At 40.2% G+C, this 20,714-nt stretch overlaps 1 protein-coding gene across 3 annotated transcripts in view; it reads right to left on the reverse strand.

The window, feature by feature from the left end:
- The window catches only part of SGCZ (sarcoglycan zeta), a 247,296-nt gene that overhangs the window by 84,707 nt on the left and 141,875 nt on the right, over positions 1-20,714 (reverse strand). For all 3 annotated transcript variants that reach the window (XM_044418220.1, XM_044418222.1, XM_044418219.1), the window contains one exon: positions 1,572-1,659. In XM_044418220.1, the coding sequence (XP_044274155.1) occupies positions 1,572-1,659 (88 nt within the window). The remainder of the gene's footprint in view (positions 1-1,571; positions 1,660-20,714) is intronic.

The following is a 20,714-nucleotide window of genomic DNA, read 5'->3' on the forward strand; positions in this document are numbered from 1 at the left end:
AAGAGACCCAATGTGGTGTAGTGGTTAAGCATGTGGGCTGGGGACTCAGGCGATCTGGCTTCTAGTCCCCGTTCCACCTTGGAGTTCACTGGCTGACTTTGTGCCAGGGAGACTCTCAGCACAAACTACCTCGCAGGATTATTGTTATGGGCATATGGGCATATGATTGAGAGCAGGAAGAGGAGAATGATGTAAGCCACCTTGAGTTCCTTAGAAGGAAAAAAAGGGTATAATAGAAGTAAATAAATGTATCTAAGGCCATGCTCAGGATCTCCATTCTCTCTCTCTTTTCTCAAAATCTACATAAGAATATAACCTGATTGCTTCTATCAAACTTGGGACTCTTTTTATTATTGCTTAGAGAAACGGGACTTGGCTTAGATTTAAAGATGTTTTTAAGTTACTGTAAGTCATTACAAATGGATTTGAATATGATTATAGATTGTTAAAAATATGAGTGGGGGCTGACCCAGTACTTCCAATGTGTTCAATGATGGATGGTGTTTTTAGTGTTAGTTTAAAATTTTAATAAAAAATATTAAAAAAAAGAATATAACCTGATATAGGTGACTGCAATGATTTATATGTGGGATTGCATTGAAAAACATTCCAGGACTTAAAGTTAGTCCAAAAACAGTGCAGTAAGTCTGTTAATAGAGACTGGCCTATTTAATTGTATTATGCAAGTGCTTTGTGATCTGCAGTAGCTTCTAGCCCACCATTTCTGAGCCTAATTCAAAGTACTTTAAGTATTAACTTCCAGAATCCTGAAGGTCTTAGGAGTAGGCTACCTGAGGTGTTGTTCCATCCCATAAATAGCTGCCTGGACCCTAAAATTGTCTACAGACGCTCCCCTCACTAGAAGAGGTCTGGCAGGTAATTACCATAGAGAAGGCTTTCTCAGTGGTGCTACATTAGTTGTAGAATGTCCTCTCCATTGTGGTCCTTTTGGTGGCAGTTAAATGCTCACAAGTGTGTTTATTTATTGGAGAGGGCCTTTAAAGTTTAAAAACTTTAAGTGAATTTTCAATACTGCAAGGATGCTGGGTTTTCCTCTGTTATGTTAAATTGCCTTTTTTACATAGTTTTATTGTTTCATATTGTATGGCTTTAAGCTTTATTTTTTGAATTGGCCAGAGAACTATTGTTACCAGACAGTACAGAAATGTAATAACACGGACAAACAAACAAATAAATAAAAAGAAACAGAGACAACACATTTCCCCAGATTCCATTGTTATGCTATTAAAATCCATAAATCACCTGATTATAAGTCTAAAAGAGCTCTGTAAACAGAGATGAATCAGCCTGGCAAAAAAGCCAAGTCGCACGAACATTGCCAAATAGGGTTAAGTCTCTTTTATCCAGTTGTTTGATGTTATCAATTATATTTTACATAACTGCGCTAAATTCTGCCAAAGTTGCAGCTATGTGGGCATCACAGCATTCAGAGTGCATTGAACTAGATAATCTTAGTGTAATGCCTCCTGTTACATCACAGAATTCAAAAGAAAAGGTGATAACAGTGTTAACAGAGCATACAGAAAGCTTCATTAGAAAATAAGACTTACCTACAGTCAGTTGTCCAGTTAACTGTCCCATATGATTTCTTGCATTCATTGTAACATTCCTGTCAGACTGTAAGACCAGTGGGCTATCCTGGGAAACATGTATAAGACAAGAAAATGAGAAGGAAAAAATACAGAGGCAGTGTCAGACTATAACCACAACACACACGTATGTTGCTAAGGGTTGGATCAAAACCATGCAGTCTTGCAGAGGGTGGCTATAATCACCTGACATTCACGACGTGGCATTTCAGTTTTGAGCTTTTCCAGGCTAATTTGGGAGCAGCTACCTGTGTTAGAGCAAGAGACTTGCAGTGTGGCAATATAAGCTGATGTCTCTGCCTTGGAAAGCTTGGATTTAAGTTCATAACCAAAGTCGCTTCTTCTAGTATGTTACAGGTGATGCTACTGTGAGAGGTCGGTCATTAGGCAACAGAAGTGACAAGAACCAGATATGTCTGGAAAAGCTGCCATTTGTCTTCAAGGGGTGGAGGAATATCACATTCAGAATGTGAGCTGAGTGAAAATAATTTGAAAAGGCTGAGTCCAGTTTATTCAGAAAAGTTAAGTTTTAGGTGAATTATGAAAGAGTTATCATTTTGGCCAGGATTTGGAGGATTCTTAGGCTGCTAATAGAGCTGGCTCAAAAATCTCCTCTCCCCAATTTCATGACCCCATTTTCAGGGCATGAGCAAGCCTTTAAGGTGTTTGTGGCAGAAGAAATTAGCGGCTGATGGCCACCAATGCAAACTACAGGGGCACAGGATATTGATCCCACCCCAAACTTTGTCCAATTTTCTATGGCAATATGTAGGAGGAAAGGCAATCTCACCTCATCTTTACCCTATTGGCCATATGTTCTGATTCCCTAGTTGACAGTTTTAGTTTGGAAAAGTAACTGACATGGATCAATTGTTTCAATCTGTTTCATTTATGGGTCTCCTAGATTATCTTGAAGTCTTCTGTTGGTAGAAATGCATAACAGAGACACAAACATACACTCTTTCCATCTCTCTCTCACACACACCACATTTATATTTCCTCTTTCCTCTACGGCACTCAGGAGCACTATGTGGTTTCCTTCTTCCAGTCCAATCTCGACAGCCCAACTTGCCTGTGAGGTAGGTTGGGATGAGAGTATGACTGACCAAGTTTCTCAGTGAGCTTCACGGCTGAGAGGGACTTACATCTGGACTTCAGAATCCTAGCCCAACCCTCTTTCCATGACACCACATAGTGATACCTTGGTACCCTCTTCTGAATTATTGATTCCTCCAAGCAAGAACTCCTCAGCTATATAAGCCCAATAAGACCAATGGAAGTTGCTACACCTTTTCTGTTGCCTGAATGTGTATAAAGCAAAGGTGTTCTGTTCCATGATGGATGAACTTACCTTGGGTGAATTTGTTATTTCCTCAGAAAGTAACAGATTCACTTAAGGTTTTTTTGGGGGGTGGGGCAGAGTTGTCCCGTCTCTGGATGGTTTACAATAATCATCCAACAAATACAAAATAATAAAATCATAATAACAACAACCAATAAGAACAACAGCAGCAGCAGCAGCAGCAGCAGCAGCAGCAGCAACAAGAAGAACAACCCACGACTGCAATAAAAACATAATTAAAATATTTAAACTTTAAAATATTGGGTAAATAAAAGGTCTTGACCTGGCGCTGAAAAGTATATAACGTCGGCGCCAGGTGGACCTCTCTGGGGAGCACATTCCATAGCTGGAGCACCACCACAGAGAAAGCCCTTCTGCGGGTGTTCTCTCTCCTAACCTCCTTTAAGGAGGGTTCCCAGAGCAGGGCCTCTGCTGCAGATCTTAAGGGATGGGAGGGCATATAGGGAAAAAGATGTTCCTTCAGGTTTCCTGGTCCCAAGCCATTTAGGGCTTTATAGGTCAAAACCAGTACTTTAAATTGGGCCCAGACTTCAACAGGAAGCCAGTGAAGCTGATAAAGGACTGGTATTATATGAGAATAACAACTGGTCCCCGACAGCAATCTGGCAGCTCTATTTTGAACCAGTTGAAGTATCCAGACCATCTTCAAGGGCAGCCCCATGTAGAGTGTGTTACAATAGCCCAACCGGGAGGTTACCAGAGTGTGTGTCACTGTTGCTAGGCAGTGGTTATCCAGGTAAGGATGCAGCTGATGGATCAGCCAAAGCTGAAGGAAGGCTCCTTGCCACCACCATCACCTGGACTTCCAGGGACAGCTCTAGGTCAAGGAGCACTCCTAAGCTGCAGACTGTCCTTTAGAGGGAGTGCAACCCCATCCAGGACAGGGCCAAAATCACTTACCTGAAAACCTGAACCACCTACCAAAATGACCTCCATCTTATCTGGATTGAGTTTCAGTTTATTGGCCCTAATACAGCGCATTACCTTGACCAGGCACTGGTTCAGGACAGTCACTGCCTCACCTGGATGAGTTGTAAAAGAGAAGCAGAGCTGGGTTTCATCAGCACATTGGTGACTCCACAGCCCAAACCTCCTGATGACCTCTCCCAGTGGTTTCATGTAGATGTTGAATAGCAAGGAGGACAAAATGGAACTCTGTGGTACTCCATGGCAGAGTTGCCATGGCTCAGAGCTATAGTGCCCCAGAACCACCTTCTGGAATTGTCCGGCCAGATAGGAATGGAACCACTGCCAAGCAGAGCCCCCTACTCCTCACCCAGCCAGCCTATCCAGGATACCATGGTCGATGGCATGGAAAGCTGCTGCGAGGTCCAGGAGAACCAACAGGGATACACTCCCCCTGTCCCTCTCCTTGCACAGGTCATTGTACAGAGTGACCAAGGCAGATTCAGTACTGCAACCGGGTCTGAAACCAGACTGAAATGGGTCCAGAAATGGGTCCTGATCATAAACCGGTTCAGGCCAGATCAGAGATGTGGATTATGGAGACCTCGGTATGTAAATGTTAACTAGAGCTACTGTGAACTCCCAGTTACTCTGGCAACCCTATTCATGGGTGTTCAAAAATGCAGGGAGGAGATCAATTAAGGCAAAGTTTAGGAGAAGAGTTTTACTTTTACCATTGGGGGTGGCACCAAAATTTCAGCCATGCATGGGAGCTTCTGAGGGAGAAGTGGCCCTGGTGGCTGGGGATGTATGAGGAATCTGTTTTGGGTAGTAATCCATCAGATTCCCTGGAGTCTGCTCCCAGACTCTGGTCTGCCTTGTTGTGGCCATGAGTCTGAGTTCCTGGCAAGCACACCCAGCATTTCTGCAGCGCTTGCCAGGAATTGAGCCCCATGTGAAGGATGCAACTATCATCTTTCTTCCAATCGTGCGCAGCAGCCTTTTGTGTGCATGTGCACATGGGCTGGGCACTTCATAAAAGAAGGCTGTTGGTTGTACAGCCTTCATTCCACAAGGCTTTGTAGACTTAATCTCAGGTTGGCCAAGCATGAGAGGAAATTTGCAAATGCTAGAGAGGTGGATTCCATGCAGCTTTGTCACAACTCCTGAAGCTGCTCTATACAGGGTGGCATCATGGGGAGGTTAAAGTTGACATAAAGAACAGACTGGTATGGTTGAACTCAGCTGACCATGAATCAGAGGAACTGGGGATGGAAACCAAAGTCGCTATTAGGCAAGAATTCAAAAAGTCAGTTCCTGCAGCAAAAAAGCAAGAAAACAGAAGAAACACTCACAGTTGCTAAGGGCAGATAAGAAGGAAAAGCAAGGCGTGACAGAAATAGGGTCAAAAACTCAAATGCAACTTTTCAATGACTATCACATAGAGGCTAAAAGAACTAAAAACAATGCTAAGAAATAGAAGAGAACAACTCAGGAGAAGAAAGAAATAAAAAACCAAGAAATCAAAGGTAAATTCCAACCTAGAATGCTAAAAGATCAACAGGATAACCTACTGTCTGACTATGAGAAAATAAAGAGAAGGTGGAAAGAATATAAAGGACCATACAAAGGATATGGAAGGTTGACAGGCTCCTTCAAAAAGGAATCCTAGGAGGCAGAGCCTTCAGTAGGGGAAAGTGAAGTGAAAGCTGGTCTAAAAGCACTTGGAAGCAAGAGAGCAACTGGAGTAGACAGGGTACCCAGAGAACTATTCCAAGCTGCAGAGATTTAATTGGTACAAAAGCTTACAAGAATATGCCAACAAATATGGAAAATAAATACTGAAATCATCCAATATACATTCCAATCCCCACGAAAGGACATTTGAAAGAATATAGAAACTGTAGGGCCATTGCATTAATTATCCATACAAGGAAAGTGATGCTCAAGTTATTGCAACAAAGAATTTGACCCTATATGGAAAGAAATGCCTGATGATCAAGCTAGATTCTGAAAAGGAGAAGGCACTGGAGATAAATATATGTTGGCTACTGGAAATTATAAATATATGTTGGCTCCTGGAGCTCACCACAGAGTTTCAGAAGATCAGTCTATGATTTATAGACTACAAAATTCCTCTGGCAGTGTGGATCCTGAGAAGCTATGGATGATTCTGAAAGAAATGTGGGTGCCTCAGCACTTGATTGTCCTGATGGGTATCCTCTATTGAAGACAGAAAGCTACTCTTATAACAGAATATGGAGAAACAGAATATTTCTTATAGGCAAGGGCATCAGACAAAGGTGTATTTTATCTCCCCATCTGTGTGCAAAACATATCATAATAGAGCAGGATTAGAATCTGAGGAAGGGGTGGAAATTGGTGGAAGATATTTAATATATACAAATGATACCATCTTACTGGCAGAAAGCAGCAGTAAATTGAAATTACGCCTAATGAACATGAAAGAAGAAACTGCAAAAGCAGGACTGCAGCTGAACATTAAGAAACAAAAATCTTGACTACAGTACAGAGAACTTTAGGCCAGGGGTCTCAAACTCGCGGCCTGTGGGCCAATTGCCGGGATGGGCGGGGCATGGGGGAGAGACCCTGCGGCCTTCAAAGCGCCGGCGGCGCCCAGGCCGGCCACGGGATGAGTGGCCCACCACCACCGCGGAGGTGGAATACTTGATGTGGCCCAGCCTCACTCAGACTCTACTTCCAGCGGCCCCCAGGTAAGTTGAGTTTGAGACCCCTGCTTTAGGCTATTGAATACAGACTAGATAACTTAATACTGGCTAGAGAACTTTCCTGTCAATAAATAATAAATGGAAATTGTTAAACATTTTGCATATCTTGACTCGGTCATGAATTCAAAGGGAGAGTGAAGGACAGAAATTAAAAGAAGACTGAGACTTGGAAAGGCAGTAATGACAGAAATAGAAAAGATAATCAAGTCTAAGGTCGTTTCACCAAAGATCAAGGCCAAGATTATCCACACGATTACATTTCTGATTAGTAAATATGGGTGTAAAAGATGGACAGTGAAGAAAGCTGATAGGAAGAAAGCATGTATTTGAAACATGGAGCTAGAGAAGAGCTTTGAGAATACCCCAGTTCAACAAAAAGATGAACAAATGGATCCTCAATCAAATCAAGCCATAACTTTCCCTGGAAGCAAAAATGACTCAAGTGAAGCTATCATACTTTAGACACGTCATGGAAAGGGAAAACTCTCTGGAGAATTTCAGTAATATAAGGAAACTTGCTGGTTGTAGAAGAGGAAAACCAAGTATGAGATGGTTTGGTTTTATGGAAGAAGTCTCAGCCTTGAGTTAACAAAAGCTGAGCAGGGTCAGGATATTTTGAAGGGCATTCATCCATAGGACTGCAATAAATTGGAGATTATTTGGTTGTGCATAACAACAAAATCAATGGTAAACATATGGCCTTCCAGATGTTGTTGAACTGTAGCTTCAGCCCTAGCCAGCATAGTCAGTATTGAGCAGTGATGGGAATTTCTGCCAAACATCTGGAGGACAATGCTTATGTAGACTAAGACCACTGCTGTTGCCACCTGCCATAAAAGACTATCAAAAGTAAGCAAAAGGGGATGATTTTGCACACCTTTTTGCAGCTACCAAATTCGTCCAAACATTTGGCTCAGTGCTAAAATGATCAACTATTATTTCAAATACTCCCTTGGCCATTATTCTTCAGGTGGCACCTACAGGTCTCTTTCCACATCAGCCATCTTCCTCAGAGAAGTACAGAACATTGCAAAGTTAACTGTGAGAACTTTTCAATTAAATCCAACTAGCCAATAAAGAGAGTTTATGAGCCCACGGACTCACATAAATATATTAATTTTGGGGTGGTGTGGAGAAATAATCAAAAGTTTTACTTTCAAGCCTCTAGGGGAATCTATCATTTGGGGTTTATTGCAGTCTAATCAGTGAGTTGGTATTTCAACAGTAATCCCCTGACTTGAGCAGGGGTTACCAAAATGTCTTAAAAACAGCACAGGTCACCACCTGTTCTCTGTGACTTCCATTGCTCATATGTAAGTGCCTGGAGTGTATTTGTTTGTTTAGAATTAGCAGTCTGACCCAGATATTTCCCTGATAGCAGCCTTCTGTTCTTGGAAACACATTTTAAAGGTAATGCTTCATTTTCTCGTTTGCATGTAGGTGAAAATATAATTACTCCTGAAGAACAAGGGAATACAAATCAACTCAAACCTAACTGTTCTGCAGTTACATCTTTTACAGGAAAGAATAGGGATGAGTTTATGTGAAAATAGTTACTAAAAAAATAAGTAAGACAAACCATACTCCAGTCCATATTTCATTTACTAATTTAGAACAAATAAGCAATTCTGCTACTGGTATTTTCAGTTCCTATATTTACAGCACAATTTGATACATGTTTACTTTCAAGTAAGTCCTGGTATATTCAGTGGGGCTTGCTCTCAAGCATGTGATGTTTCAGATTGGAACCCTGACTGATTTGTATAGTATAAAAATAAAAGACCTTTATATTTCTTGGAGTGGTGTACAGTTTGTGTGTTGATTTATGGTTGATGAATGGTGCCCATGATAATATAAAATACTTCTTTAATTCTTTAAATACTTCTAAAAATACTTTAATTCTTCTACATTCCGTGTAGAAGAATTCTTCTACATTCTTCTACATTCTTCTACATTTCCGTGGCATGAGTTTTCCCATTTTCATTAGTTCCCTATGTTATCCAGTATTCTGCCACATACAGTTTCTTTCTCTTCTACTCTGTTCTTTACAGCTGCTGGAATGATGAAAATGCTTCTCTTCATTATGATAAAATAAAAATACTAATACAAAACTTTAGTCTGCATTATTTCTTCTGCTGAGCACATCAAAACAACAGCCTAAAAGAAATATTCTATAGGTCAGCATTTGGAGCAGTTAAAGTATGTCTGTCTGGATACAAGGACTGAGGTGTTATGTGTGTTCTGGATGGAATACGATGTAGCACAGGACTGGACCTTGAGAATACAACCCCATGATTGTATTACTTTTGGCGTAAGGGGTAACCCCAGGGAAGCATGCCTCTTGTTTGTAATTTTAGAACCATTTAAAGCAATCTGGCTATTTCTATGGAAACATCTCCATTTTCTAACTTGAAAAGGGAAGAAAAATACCTGAAAATCCTTGACTATTAGTTTACATCTGCAGTTGTAAGCAGACTAAGGAATAAACTATCCAATATCTAAGATGAAAGGGGTGTAGCAGATTCAAACTTTCACTTTTGTGTAAGTGTGTAGGGCTTGAATCTGGATTAGGACCCTCTGTACTTGTGCAGGGGGTGGGCACCTATGGATATTTTCCTCCTTCAATCTTGCTCAGAGGGAGGGCCAATTTTAAGGGGGGGGTTAACTATCCTCACTCTCTGCATGATAATCCTGATATGGATCAGGGTCCTGATGCTTCCACTAGTGTAAAAAAAACCCCCCTGATCAGTTAATACTCCACATTTTCAGTAGAATGAAGCATAGTCCTTACTTGGAAGCCTCCTTGAAAGCCACCTATTTCATCTCAGGGCTGTCCTCTAAGAACCAAACTAAGCATTCTGCTAATTGCAAATAGCAGAACTCTGAGCAGTTCCCTGACTTACCAGAGTGTAAGTGCGGACAGCACAATTCAGTCTAGACTCTGAGAATTCAGAATGGGAGCTTAAAGCTGTTCAGGATAACATTCTTTGTCAATGGGCATGTTAAAACAGGAAGAGAGTTTCTCTTGGAAGGCTGAATAATGGCTCCAAGTTACTCAGGGTAGACCTCCTGAGGCAACAGCCTTGAGCTTCTCTCCCACAGGAAAAGGATTCTGGGCTGTTTCCTCTGCTCGCTTTGGTTCCCAATTTGCATATAGACGAGCTGGAAGATACAGAACTTTGCTTGATGTCAAGGGTGCTCTGTGTTTTCCTCTCTCTCCTTCCCCTCCACAGTTGCCTTATTTAATGCTTTGTCAGACAGCTTGTCCTCCTGCAGCTTGGCAGAGGAAAGGTGCATTTTGGCTGATCTGTCCTTCCAGCTGCAAAGACGTGGCTGTTTGGGAGACACTGCATCCAAAGCAATCATTTGGGCTGAGAATATGAACACTACCAAGGGACTTGATGGCAACAAAAGCAGCTGCTAGGGATATTTTTCCTAAGTGGTGATTAGATTTTTCATATCCCTTATGGAGCGTTGAAGGACATTAGTCCCAACGCCTGCTGGTCTGGCAAAACAGGTTGTGGCAATACGTGTAATGGCTGAGGTATCGAAAAATGTGTCCTCAGTTTTGTTGCTGGCATGGTTGTGCATCACAGCCAGAAAAAAACTGCATTCATGACCCAAAAACAACATGCACATCTTCCTGTATTAGGCTTGACCATCTACAGCACAGGCCCCGTCTGGGTGATTTTACTTAATCCATTTCCACTTCATTTTAGAAAACAATGACAGTATAATGACTGTCTGCCCACAGGCTTTGATCTGGAGACCCAGATTCTGGGGTTCGTTTTAACAGAGGTGCTGTAAGTGCAAAACTTGCAGTGGGAGCCCAAAGTTTCACTCACCAGAATGAGAAGGAGGGATCCCAAGCACAGCAATTAGAAGCCCCATATGTAAAAATCCAGACTATACAATCAACTAACTGCATTACTAATTCTCAGGTACTCATCTCAACCTCAGGACTTCAAGGTAGACTCAGATTTCTACTTCTCAAACTTAGGTGTAGATCTAACCTTTACAAATTAAGCTAATTATTTACGCTCAGGAGTACGAGAGGAAACCTTCTCATTGGTGAGACTGAAGTGTGATGCAGCTCCCAGTCTAGTTAGCTTTTGATCATGCAATGGCATAGTGAAAGGACAGATGTTTTGTTATTTGCCTTCATTGGTAAAATGCCCTTGCTATCCCTGGGCTAAACTACTATCAAATTTCTCCTAAAGTTGAAGATTCCTGTTCACACAATATTTGGGGAAGCAAGAACAGTAACTCATATCATTTTCAAACTTTAAAAATGTATTATTTTTTAAACAGCAAAATTGTGCTTATTCCCAAGTAAACATGTGTTACTATCAAGGCAGCACATGCAAATTCCATTTTATTCCTATTTTCTTAATAGCAGTAAGGAGCATAACCCACATTCAGACTTTTGTAGTAGGCAGCTTATCAATGGAATAGTAAATAAATACATGCATTCAAGAAGTTGCAAATACGAATCTGCAGATGCTCAAAGCATTCTCCCCCCTTTTAATCTGAGTTAGGAAATTGGTTATTTTTTTTTTCCAAATAAGAATTAGTATGGAATGGTGGTAGAGAGGGAAGAATACCAGCTCTGTGCTTCACAAATTTAACAATACACACTACCATGTAAAGATGCACCACAGTAAGACCAGAAGGTCCAGGGTCTAAAATTAGCTAAGGGAATCCCTGCCTCTGAACTCCCTTCAACCCAAGTGGCTACCAAAAGTCATGGGTTGCCCAATGGAGATGTATGGTCTTTGTTCCACTTGTTCAGTCTCTGTGTTATAGATTGTCAGGTGCCATTCATTCTGCCATCCTTTTCTTGATAGAATATGAACAAATGCATTCATATGTATTGATGCAAATTTACACTTCCAAAAATGTGCAAAAATTCTCCCAGAATTTGCATTTTCAAGCTTTAGTCTTTGGGAGAAAATGCACTTTTTTGTATTTTTCTATGACAAAATTTGTGTAAAATTGCAGCAAGTTAAAAAATAGTCATGAGAATTTGTGTGACTTGGGAGAAGCTGTGTGTTGCAGAATCCATGGTATCAAAGAATCACAGAATAGTTCGATCACATGGGGCCAAGAAGGTCATTGAGTCAAACCTCCTGTTAGTGCAGGATGCCATTTACATCAACCCAATCAGATAACTGCTTGATCGCTTCTTGAAAGACTCTGATGTGGAAGAACACACAGTCTCTTCCAGCAGCTTGTTCCACTGGTGGACTGCTAGCAGTCAGGAAACTCTTTCTTGTGTTTTCTCTGCACCTGGTATACCCTAATTTAAGTACATTGTTCCATGTTCTACAGTCTGGGGTGAGTGAGAATAGGCCTTTTCCTTCATCTTTGTGGGTTCATGAGAATCTAAACTCATATGAACCCCTGGTGGATTTCTCTGGAATCCCTATTACCCTGTCTCTGAGTATCTCAGGGAAACACCTCTGAAACCCACCCTGGGCCACCCCTGGTCTAGCCGCTTCAGAAGCTTACCTGTAACATCAAAATTGTTCAGAGGAAGAGTTGGACATTGTGAACAACAATAAAGTTGTTTTTTTATAATAAGTTTTATTTAAAATTATAATTCTAAAAACAAAACAAAAAACAAAAAACCCCCACTAAAAGCAACATCAATCATCAAAAACATCGGGTCTGCTGGGTCAGCCCCCACATCCTTTCCTTCTACTTATGATACCTTAAAAACATATTTAAATCTATACGAAGTCCCGTTTCTCTAGCCAATAATAAAGAGTCCCAAGTTTGATAGAAGTAACAATGAAGCTGTTTATATGCTTGCCTCTGAGTATAGAAGTGGAGCTGTTGTACACAAACAGAGTGACTTGAGAGTAGTTTTTCCATTTTCAGTCTCTTTTCATTAGATTGGTATGAATGCCTTTTTATTAAACTAGACCATCTCTGATTCTAGTCTGGGTTTGCATAAATGACCCTGTTGCTTTTAACAGGAATTTGGAAGCATATTCAAATGAACAGAGCTCATATGAACACATTATATGCTTATTGATCTAATAAAAAAGAAAAGAAAACCATTTCCTCTGACTAAGATAGGCTAGTTCTTTTGTCTACAAGGCAGAATAGATTTAGAACTGTTTAAGATTGTGTTTCTCACTCAGTCCTTATTCTGGATTGGAACACTAAGGCATATCTACTTGATCTTTATGAAAATAGAAATTAATCTGTCAGCTATATTATGTAATTTAATATTTATTTTAACATGGTCATGCAGAGTTTTATTATTAACTTTCATATTTTCTCTAGACTCTTGCCATTCACCTGTTCAGATGTATTCAATATAAACTAGGACCTTTCTATGACCTTCATCTAATGAGCTCATTTAATTAATTTTGAGTCATATTTTGACCAGTATAAGAACATGCCTTTTATATTCCTTTAAGTGAGGCTAATTTCCTCTTAGGCTTTCACTGTGCAATCATTGTACAAATTTCTCTACAGCACCATCAGAGACATGTTTACTCAGAAGAATGCTTCACCATTTTCAATGAACCTGTTTCCCAGATAAGAAGCATAGATAGGACCTCAACCCAGCATTACACAATTCATTCTGTTCCAGAATGAATTGTATTTATTCAAAACTTAATATCCCTATTAATTTCAAGAGTTTTCCTTTGTTTCTATCCTTCTGAGTAGGATTTTCTGAAGTCAGAAGAAGAATCATATCTCTTAATCAAATCAGTTGTGTTTGGAAGATCAACAGAAAAGGTTAAATGTCAGATGGTAAGGATTCATATATAGAAATATCAGATGCCTCTAGATTTCCTGTGATCTTATTCTGTTTTCTTATCATGGCATCCAGAAAGTGAAGGAAAATAATCAACTGAAACCTCATTTCCACATCAAGGTTCCCTATCAAGATTTTGCATTGCCTGTTTAATGTACTATCTGATAAATTGCCACTGAAAGCATTACAGTTTTTAGACTTAAAATATATAAATAGCACAGGTCTGTTATTTCTCTATAGGAAAGGCATATCCGTATCAACATTTGGAGGGACTGATTTCCTAACAGAATCTGAAGTAGCTCACTGAAAAGATAATTTCCTGCAGAGAGTCTAGGTAAGAAGAACAGATGGGAAAAAGATGTTAGTAATTCACAGACCAGCAACATACCTCACCAGGTGTGTATCACATCTGAGACTATCATGTGGGAGACGACAGGGCAATGACACCTCCGCCCATGTTATTGTGCTTCCCATCCAACATCTGCACATTGACTGACAGAGTTTTAAGTAAACTCACCTACATTTTTGCACACACAGTTCCACTTGATTGAAGTCCCTGTTCATGGGGTGTTCTCAAATCATGTGATATTATGTAACTGTACATACATATGTGCTCCTTTTCTCTCTCATCCTGCTAGGCTCAGGTCTTACTCCTGTTTTCCTATGGTGACCTTAACACTGACCTCACCAGAAGGAAGAAAGGATCGATACATACTCTTTTAACAGCCTTTTAACATAGGCTTTTTCTTTGTTTTCATTATAATCCTAGGAAAGCACATGTTAGGATAGGCAGTGGCAGCAATATAGTGCATAAACAAATGTACATACATGCAAGAAAGCCAAGAAGCATCCATGGCAGTCATTTTTAAGCTTTTGTGTTCCTCTGGACATTTTGCACCTGATCCAGTGTCATTTTGACAAACTTGGTGATGTGTGGGGCAAAATAAAGCTGTGGCATGTTGGAGTTATTCAGGGGACAGAAAGGACCCCCAGAGTTGATCAGCCCTGCTATAGGACATAAGAACTGTATGTCCTATATAGCATGTCCTTCAGATTGTAAGAGTTTCTAAGAAGTCTCCAAATATAAATAAAAAACTCAAGAAACAAAGCCCAGCTATTCTTATTATTTACCATGCTTAAATATTTTGAAATTTGATTGCCATGTTTGTTTTAGCTGTTTTCATATTGTTATTTTTAAAGAGTTTGTAAATGTTTGCCCGCATCTGCCAGATGGTCAGCATATCAGTTTGAGAAATAAACAAACAAATGAATAAATAAATAAGCAAGCAAGACATAGAAGTAGATTTTCAGAACTTTCAACTATACTTCTTTCAAAGAGTCAAAAAATACATATCTTCCTCTCTACAATGGTTGGCCTTTATTCATTTCTTCATGTTTGCATTTGCTATAATCAGTTTCATCTAACTTTTAACTAAATGTTTATCTCTTCCATCAGGTTCCCTGAACAATGTAATTAGCAATTAAGTTCCAAAAGACCCAAACTGCCAGATGAAACCAAAATTTACCTTCACTGAAGGTTAGCTAACACAATTAGCAAAATGAAGTTAATTAACACAGGGTTGTTTGTTTGTTTGCTTGCTTATGAAAACTATTAGAACTTAGAAACAGAACAGAAAAGCAACAGACTTTAAATCAACCATTAAGGTTTTGTGCAGTGAAATGAAGTATCTTTGGTGATTCCAGACGGCAGTGACTGCTGCAAAAGTGGGAGTTGGGGAAAAACATCTTAACTGGAGGGAAGGATTACCATCTAGTTTAAGAGTTTGGCATCATTGCTCTGTTTTGGATGTTGCCACCTGAGCTAGTCCTGCTTGTCCATCTGGATAGGAAATGATCAGCTGGGGAGTGGCATAGTCTCTATCAGGAAAAGCAGTCTGGAGGCAAGTGAATTCCAGCCAGGCAGGTAATTGAGCTGGGGGATGGCTGGGCAGTCAATCAGGTGGTCTGTCAAGCCACACAACAGGTGAGTAGTGATGGGCAGCAGCAGACTTGCTGCGATGGTTTGCTCAGGTTTGAAAGAGACAGAAAGCGTAATAGAATCACATCAAACTTGCCTGGTTCTCTGTTGGTCAAGCGACATACAACAGAAAGCAGATTAGCTAACAAAATAGTGGCACAAAGACCCGTCAGTACCCTGGGTCTGGGCTGCAGTTCAATGGTAGAGTAGATCCATTGAAATGGACAGGACTTCTGCTAGACAGCCCTTTGAACCCACTATCATCATGCACCGAAGCTGGACTCCCAAGGTTGTACAGATGTGATGATACAACTGTGTAAACTAAGTGCTCTCACACATGCATAGTAGGCACAGATGCAGGACGTATAATGTTCCTCACTATATCCAAACCCAAATCCTAGCCTGCTTCTCACAGAAAGAGTGGACACAACTGAATAGGAAAATGTAAGTAAAACACAAGACTGTTTCGACAGTGAAGTCCATAACTCCAATCCACTATATTGATGACATAAAGTTGAATTCTTTCATTTCCCATTCATACATTAAGATCTTAAGCCCTTCGTAGTCTTGGTCTGGATCAGGCCACCATTGCACCTGATGTTTGCATTAGGAAACATCAATTGCTTTCAATTCTGTTTGTCTGGCATTCCTTTCAATTGTTACTTTTTGTCTGCCTTTCACAACCTGGAAAGAAAGGCAGGATGTACATTTATTTCAAGAAATGATCACAGGAAATAGTGAAATATTATGGCCAAATGGATCCATATGACAACATGGGTTGGATCCAGGTTTACTCAAAATGTCCCCACTGATTTTATTTGGTCTACCCATTTCCCATCCAGATGGACAAGCAGGACTAGCTCAGGTGGTCTACCCTGAGCATGAATAAGTATAGTGTATGGTAGAGAAAGGGAATTTCATTTCAGGGGGTCAAATCCATCATGCTGGAGGTCCCAATTTGGCCACCCCCAGGAAGTTATTTCCCCCTTCCTCTGCCCCATCCCTTCTCACAACCACTGATTGTTGGTGTCTCAGTTTTTGTGAAGTTTTTTTTTCCCCTGCCGTTTTGGAAATGGTGAAATCTCTCTTCAAAGGCTCAGTTACTGGGACTAAGAATGCGGCTGTTTTGCTTGCTTAATTTTGGATGGGGAACTGGAACCAAACCTTCAGCCTTGCCTGCCATTGGAAAGCCAAATAAAGGATATTGTGTAACATGGAACTGTTTCATCAAAATGAAAAGAGGTGTTGCATCTCTGATGAACAGTATCAGGAAGCATTCTAATTGTTAAGTAGCAAAGGTCTAGTATGGATAACGATATTTAAGAAATAGGCTAGTTGCAAAGCCATATTGCTGATGAGAAAAAAGCAAGCAGAAATATATCTGACCTACTGGATGCACTCTTATTAAGGGAAACAGCAAGAGTTCCTTTTCTGCATTATAAAAAGTGTCAGTAATAATGATAAAAAGCAAATGACTGATATTTGAACTGTTAGTTCAGGGCTCTCAGTCTAGGGATGTGTGAATGGAGAAGAAGTGATGCTGTTGGTAATTTTTTGATTTGTGATTGATTTTTGCTCCAGCTTCCACCAGCTTATGAACTTTGTATGTACTTTGCATGTGTTTGTGCAAATTTATGCTCCCCAAAATGCACAAATCAGCTAAAAAGGCTCATATTTTCATGCTATGGGGACATTTGTGCATTTCTGATTGGCTTTTTATTTTGTGTATTGTTGTTCATCTTAATTTGTGCAAAACTATGCAAATTTTTTAAAAAAATGGTCAGCACATCCTGCGATGGTGTGACCTGACAAAGCTGGTAAGCTGCAGAATTCAAGAGTGAGCTTTGAGAAACCTGGACTCAGCTGAATCTATTGCAGATTTCTGTGACATCCCCATCTCATTCATAACAAGTTCCATGTTCTCAGACATATATTTCAGTGTTCTGAAGCCCACAGAGATGACATCCTTGAAAATGCCAGCTCTTTCTGCCTGCTTTCTTTATGGCTATAATGATTTATGAATAAAATGCTGCCGATAATACACTATATAGCCTTTTGTATCAAATTGCCTGCATTTGAGGAATGCAGGAGTAGTTTCCTAGGCAGCACAAAGCTTCTGAAACCCCTTTAAGTGGAACAAGTCATGACAACCACGTGAAGATTGCATTTGTATCCCCTTTCTTCATGCCTGGGGCAGCCAATCACTTTACCACGGTATGTTCTTCTCTCTCAGGTGAATCACCCACTTAACAGCTCCAAAAAGATTTAAGGAGTGGATTTCAGCAGGTGAAATTATCTGGGCTTTTTTTCCCTCTTGAAAGTACTTCAGGATCCAAATAATTTAACAGGCAAAAGCTGTGAGGCTATGAAAATAAAATGCACGATCTACAGATTCTAGGCTCTGGAAAAGTACTATTCTGAGGTTAAATGTATGAGCTGCTCCAAGTTGTAAGAACTAATAATTTCAAATGGAAAAGCTTTAGTCTGCAAGGTACAACTAGTAATTTTGGGCCCTTTTCCCCATTAAAAATAAAGCTGAAGTTTCCTACTTTGTATATCTATAGTCACACAGGCATCACTAGAACAAAGGCTAGGAATCTCACATGCTATATGTGCATCCAACCACCACTACCACCACCAGAAAATGTTAGAGCAGAATATAATAACCATAGGATCACTGAAGGATACATTTGGAAGAGGCCAATAAGTCTATTGGATCTAGCCTCCTGCTCAATGCCAGACTCCAAGTTAAAGCATCTCTAACAGATGGCAGTCCAGCTGCCTTTTGAATGCTTCCAGAATAGCAAAGCCCAGGACTTCCCCAGGCCATTGGTACCATTGTAGTATTGCTCTAACAGTCTGAAAGTTTTTTCTGATGTTCAACTAGAATCTGGCTTTTTGTAGCTTGAACTCATTGTTCCATGTCCTGCACTAGAATATTGAGAAATAATACCAACCCTCCTATGTGTGACAATCTTTCACAGGTTGAAATAATGTTATCACATTTCTCTTTTCTTTCCTCAGGGTTAAGTATGCCCAGTTCTTTCAGTCTCTCCTGATAGGACTGTGTTTCCAATCCCCAATCATCTTTGTTGTCCTCCTCTGAACATTTTCAAATTTCTCTGCATCTTAAACTATGGCATTCAGGAATGTCCGCAGTATTCAGGATGAGGCCTAACCAGCACTGATTTAGACAGGAACTTGTACTTCCTGTGATGTGACCACATCTGATGTCGGAGTGGTTTCTAAGAATCCAAGTGAGGTTGTGATCCAAGTGAGGGGGCATATGATCATTCTGTAGGGCTGCAGTCCAGTGCTGACTTACCTGAGAGTACCTCTCACTGAAATTAGTGGCCCTTACTTCTGGGTCAGAGTGGAATTCTAACTCAAGAAGAAGGTAGATTATATTAGGCCACTGCTATCAATCTACCATAATAATTCAAACTGATAAAATGTGCTAAAAGCATAAAACAGGACCTAGAAATATGTATAGAGTCAATAGGTCCAGCAAATGAATTTATCCACAGGCTTCACATCAAGTTGCAGAATATATAACGTGAATAAATCTAGCATATATTCAAGGAATGTAGAAGGCACACTAAAAGTTTACCCAATTTACAAACTGAGTAGATGAAAGAGAATTGATTTTCAGGCAGTGATATGCAATGTGTCTGCCAATGACCCTCCAAACTTGGAGAACTGTAGGCATCGAATGAGGGTCAGGGAAAAGCAGAGGTGAGTACACAGATGGTTGAAGTGCTTTCCCCCTGCTCGTGAGAAGCTAAGAAATCTACCAAGATTCCTTTTATCTCAGCAAAGCCTTATGCTCGCCTCCCCTCTTCCTCACCCCTGGCTCTGAAGTCACCCTTGTGACTTTGAAGCTGCAGTCAGCAGGGAAAGTCTCTGCCAGTTGCATGAGTGGGTGGCAGACTTTCAGACGTGAGAGCTGAGGGTCCAAAGTTTCCTATGGCAGGCTAAACAGCATCTAGTCACCATAGCATTCATCCTACGTATTTTATTGTTTCTTACTAATTTACACTGATTTTTTTGTAAGAAAAAAGGTGCCAGAACTCATGAAATTATTTATCTTTTGCACGTAGTCAAACACTGTGCACACACCTACACACAACAGTTGTGTAACGAAACATAATGGTCGCCGCCCACAGTAAGCACTCAGCGCACGACCACATGACCAATCACAACCAGTGCAGACGAAGTATGCATGCATTGGATTCGACACACAAGCAGCCCGCATGCACCGTTTTAATGATTTTGCTGCTGACCTGCTATGCTCGACAGGGCGATTCAAATCCACATGGACCAAACATCAAATTTTCAAAAGTTACTTTTAATACTTGGAAAATCTGTCAAAAAAGGGTGCCAGAACTCCATTCTGGTGCATTCTATGACAAAAAAAGCACTGCTAATTTAGCAAAAGGCTAAATACTAAGACCCTAACTAAAATAAAATCTTAAACCCTGAGACCTGAGGCCAACAACTAACTAGTAAACTAGCTGGACATACCTTCCAAAATAAGTAAGTGTTCTTGACTATCCTCCATCCCTGTTCTGAGCAGACATGAATGGGATTGCTTGACTTTGACAGGATGACAAGCAAGTGAATTAACAAATCAATTAAACTTAAATTAGGCCTCCTAAATTAAAATTGATGTAATCTGAGATAATCACTTAAATGCAAGTGTTCCGGTTTGTCCTGTACTGGATCACTGTATTGTTTTGCTCCATGGAAATCAGTGGAATATTCTGAATGTGAAATTGACAATATTTTAAATAGGAATTATGACTTATGCTAAACTGAAAATATTCCCGGGGCTTTAATTGTAGTGAGTTGGTGATTTTTTAGATGAAGGAGCAAATCTGCACAATTTCAAGAGTTGGTCCTTTTAGGGGGGAAAAAAGTAGCACCGGTGGCCCTGCATCCTTTGTTTAAATGTATCTTAAACTGCAATATAAGAAAAGCATTGAAAAAACTCTTCTGTCCCTTTTCCTAGAATTTGCAGATTTCTTCTTCTTGCAGGTGCAGGTGTGTCATTCCCTTTCCATTTATCCATATTTTCATAGAAAATGTTGCATTGAGAAATTTAGGCTTAATCTTAATCCCAGTCTTAGCAATACAGTCCTGCTTCCACGGAAACAAATTATTTTCCTACTGATTAATTTGACAAAGGATGGCAATGATGAAACAATTATTTTTCTGAAGGACCGCATCCAGATAAATGAATTCAAGACAACACAGAGTTTCTTACTGAGCTTCATCCACTGTTAGGATATAACGTAGGAGTTTTCCACAGACTTGTTAAGGAAACAATAAG

Source organism: Varanus komodoensis, unplaced genomic scaffold, assembly GCF_004798865.1.
Source record: "Varanus komodoensis strain SLA01 unplaced genomic scaffold, ASM479886v1 scaffold9, whole genome shotgun sequence".
Lineage (NCBI taxonomy): Eukaryota > Metazoa > Chordata > Lepidosauria > Squamata > Varanidae > Varanus > Varanus komodoensis.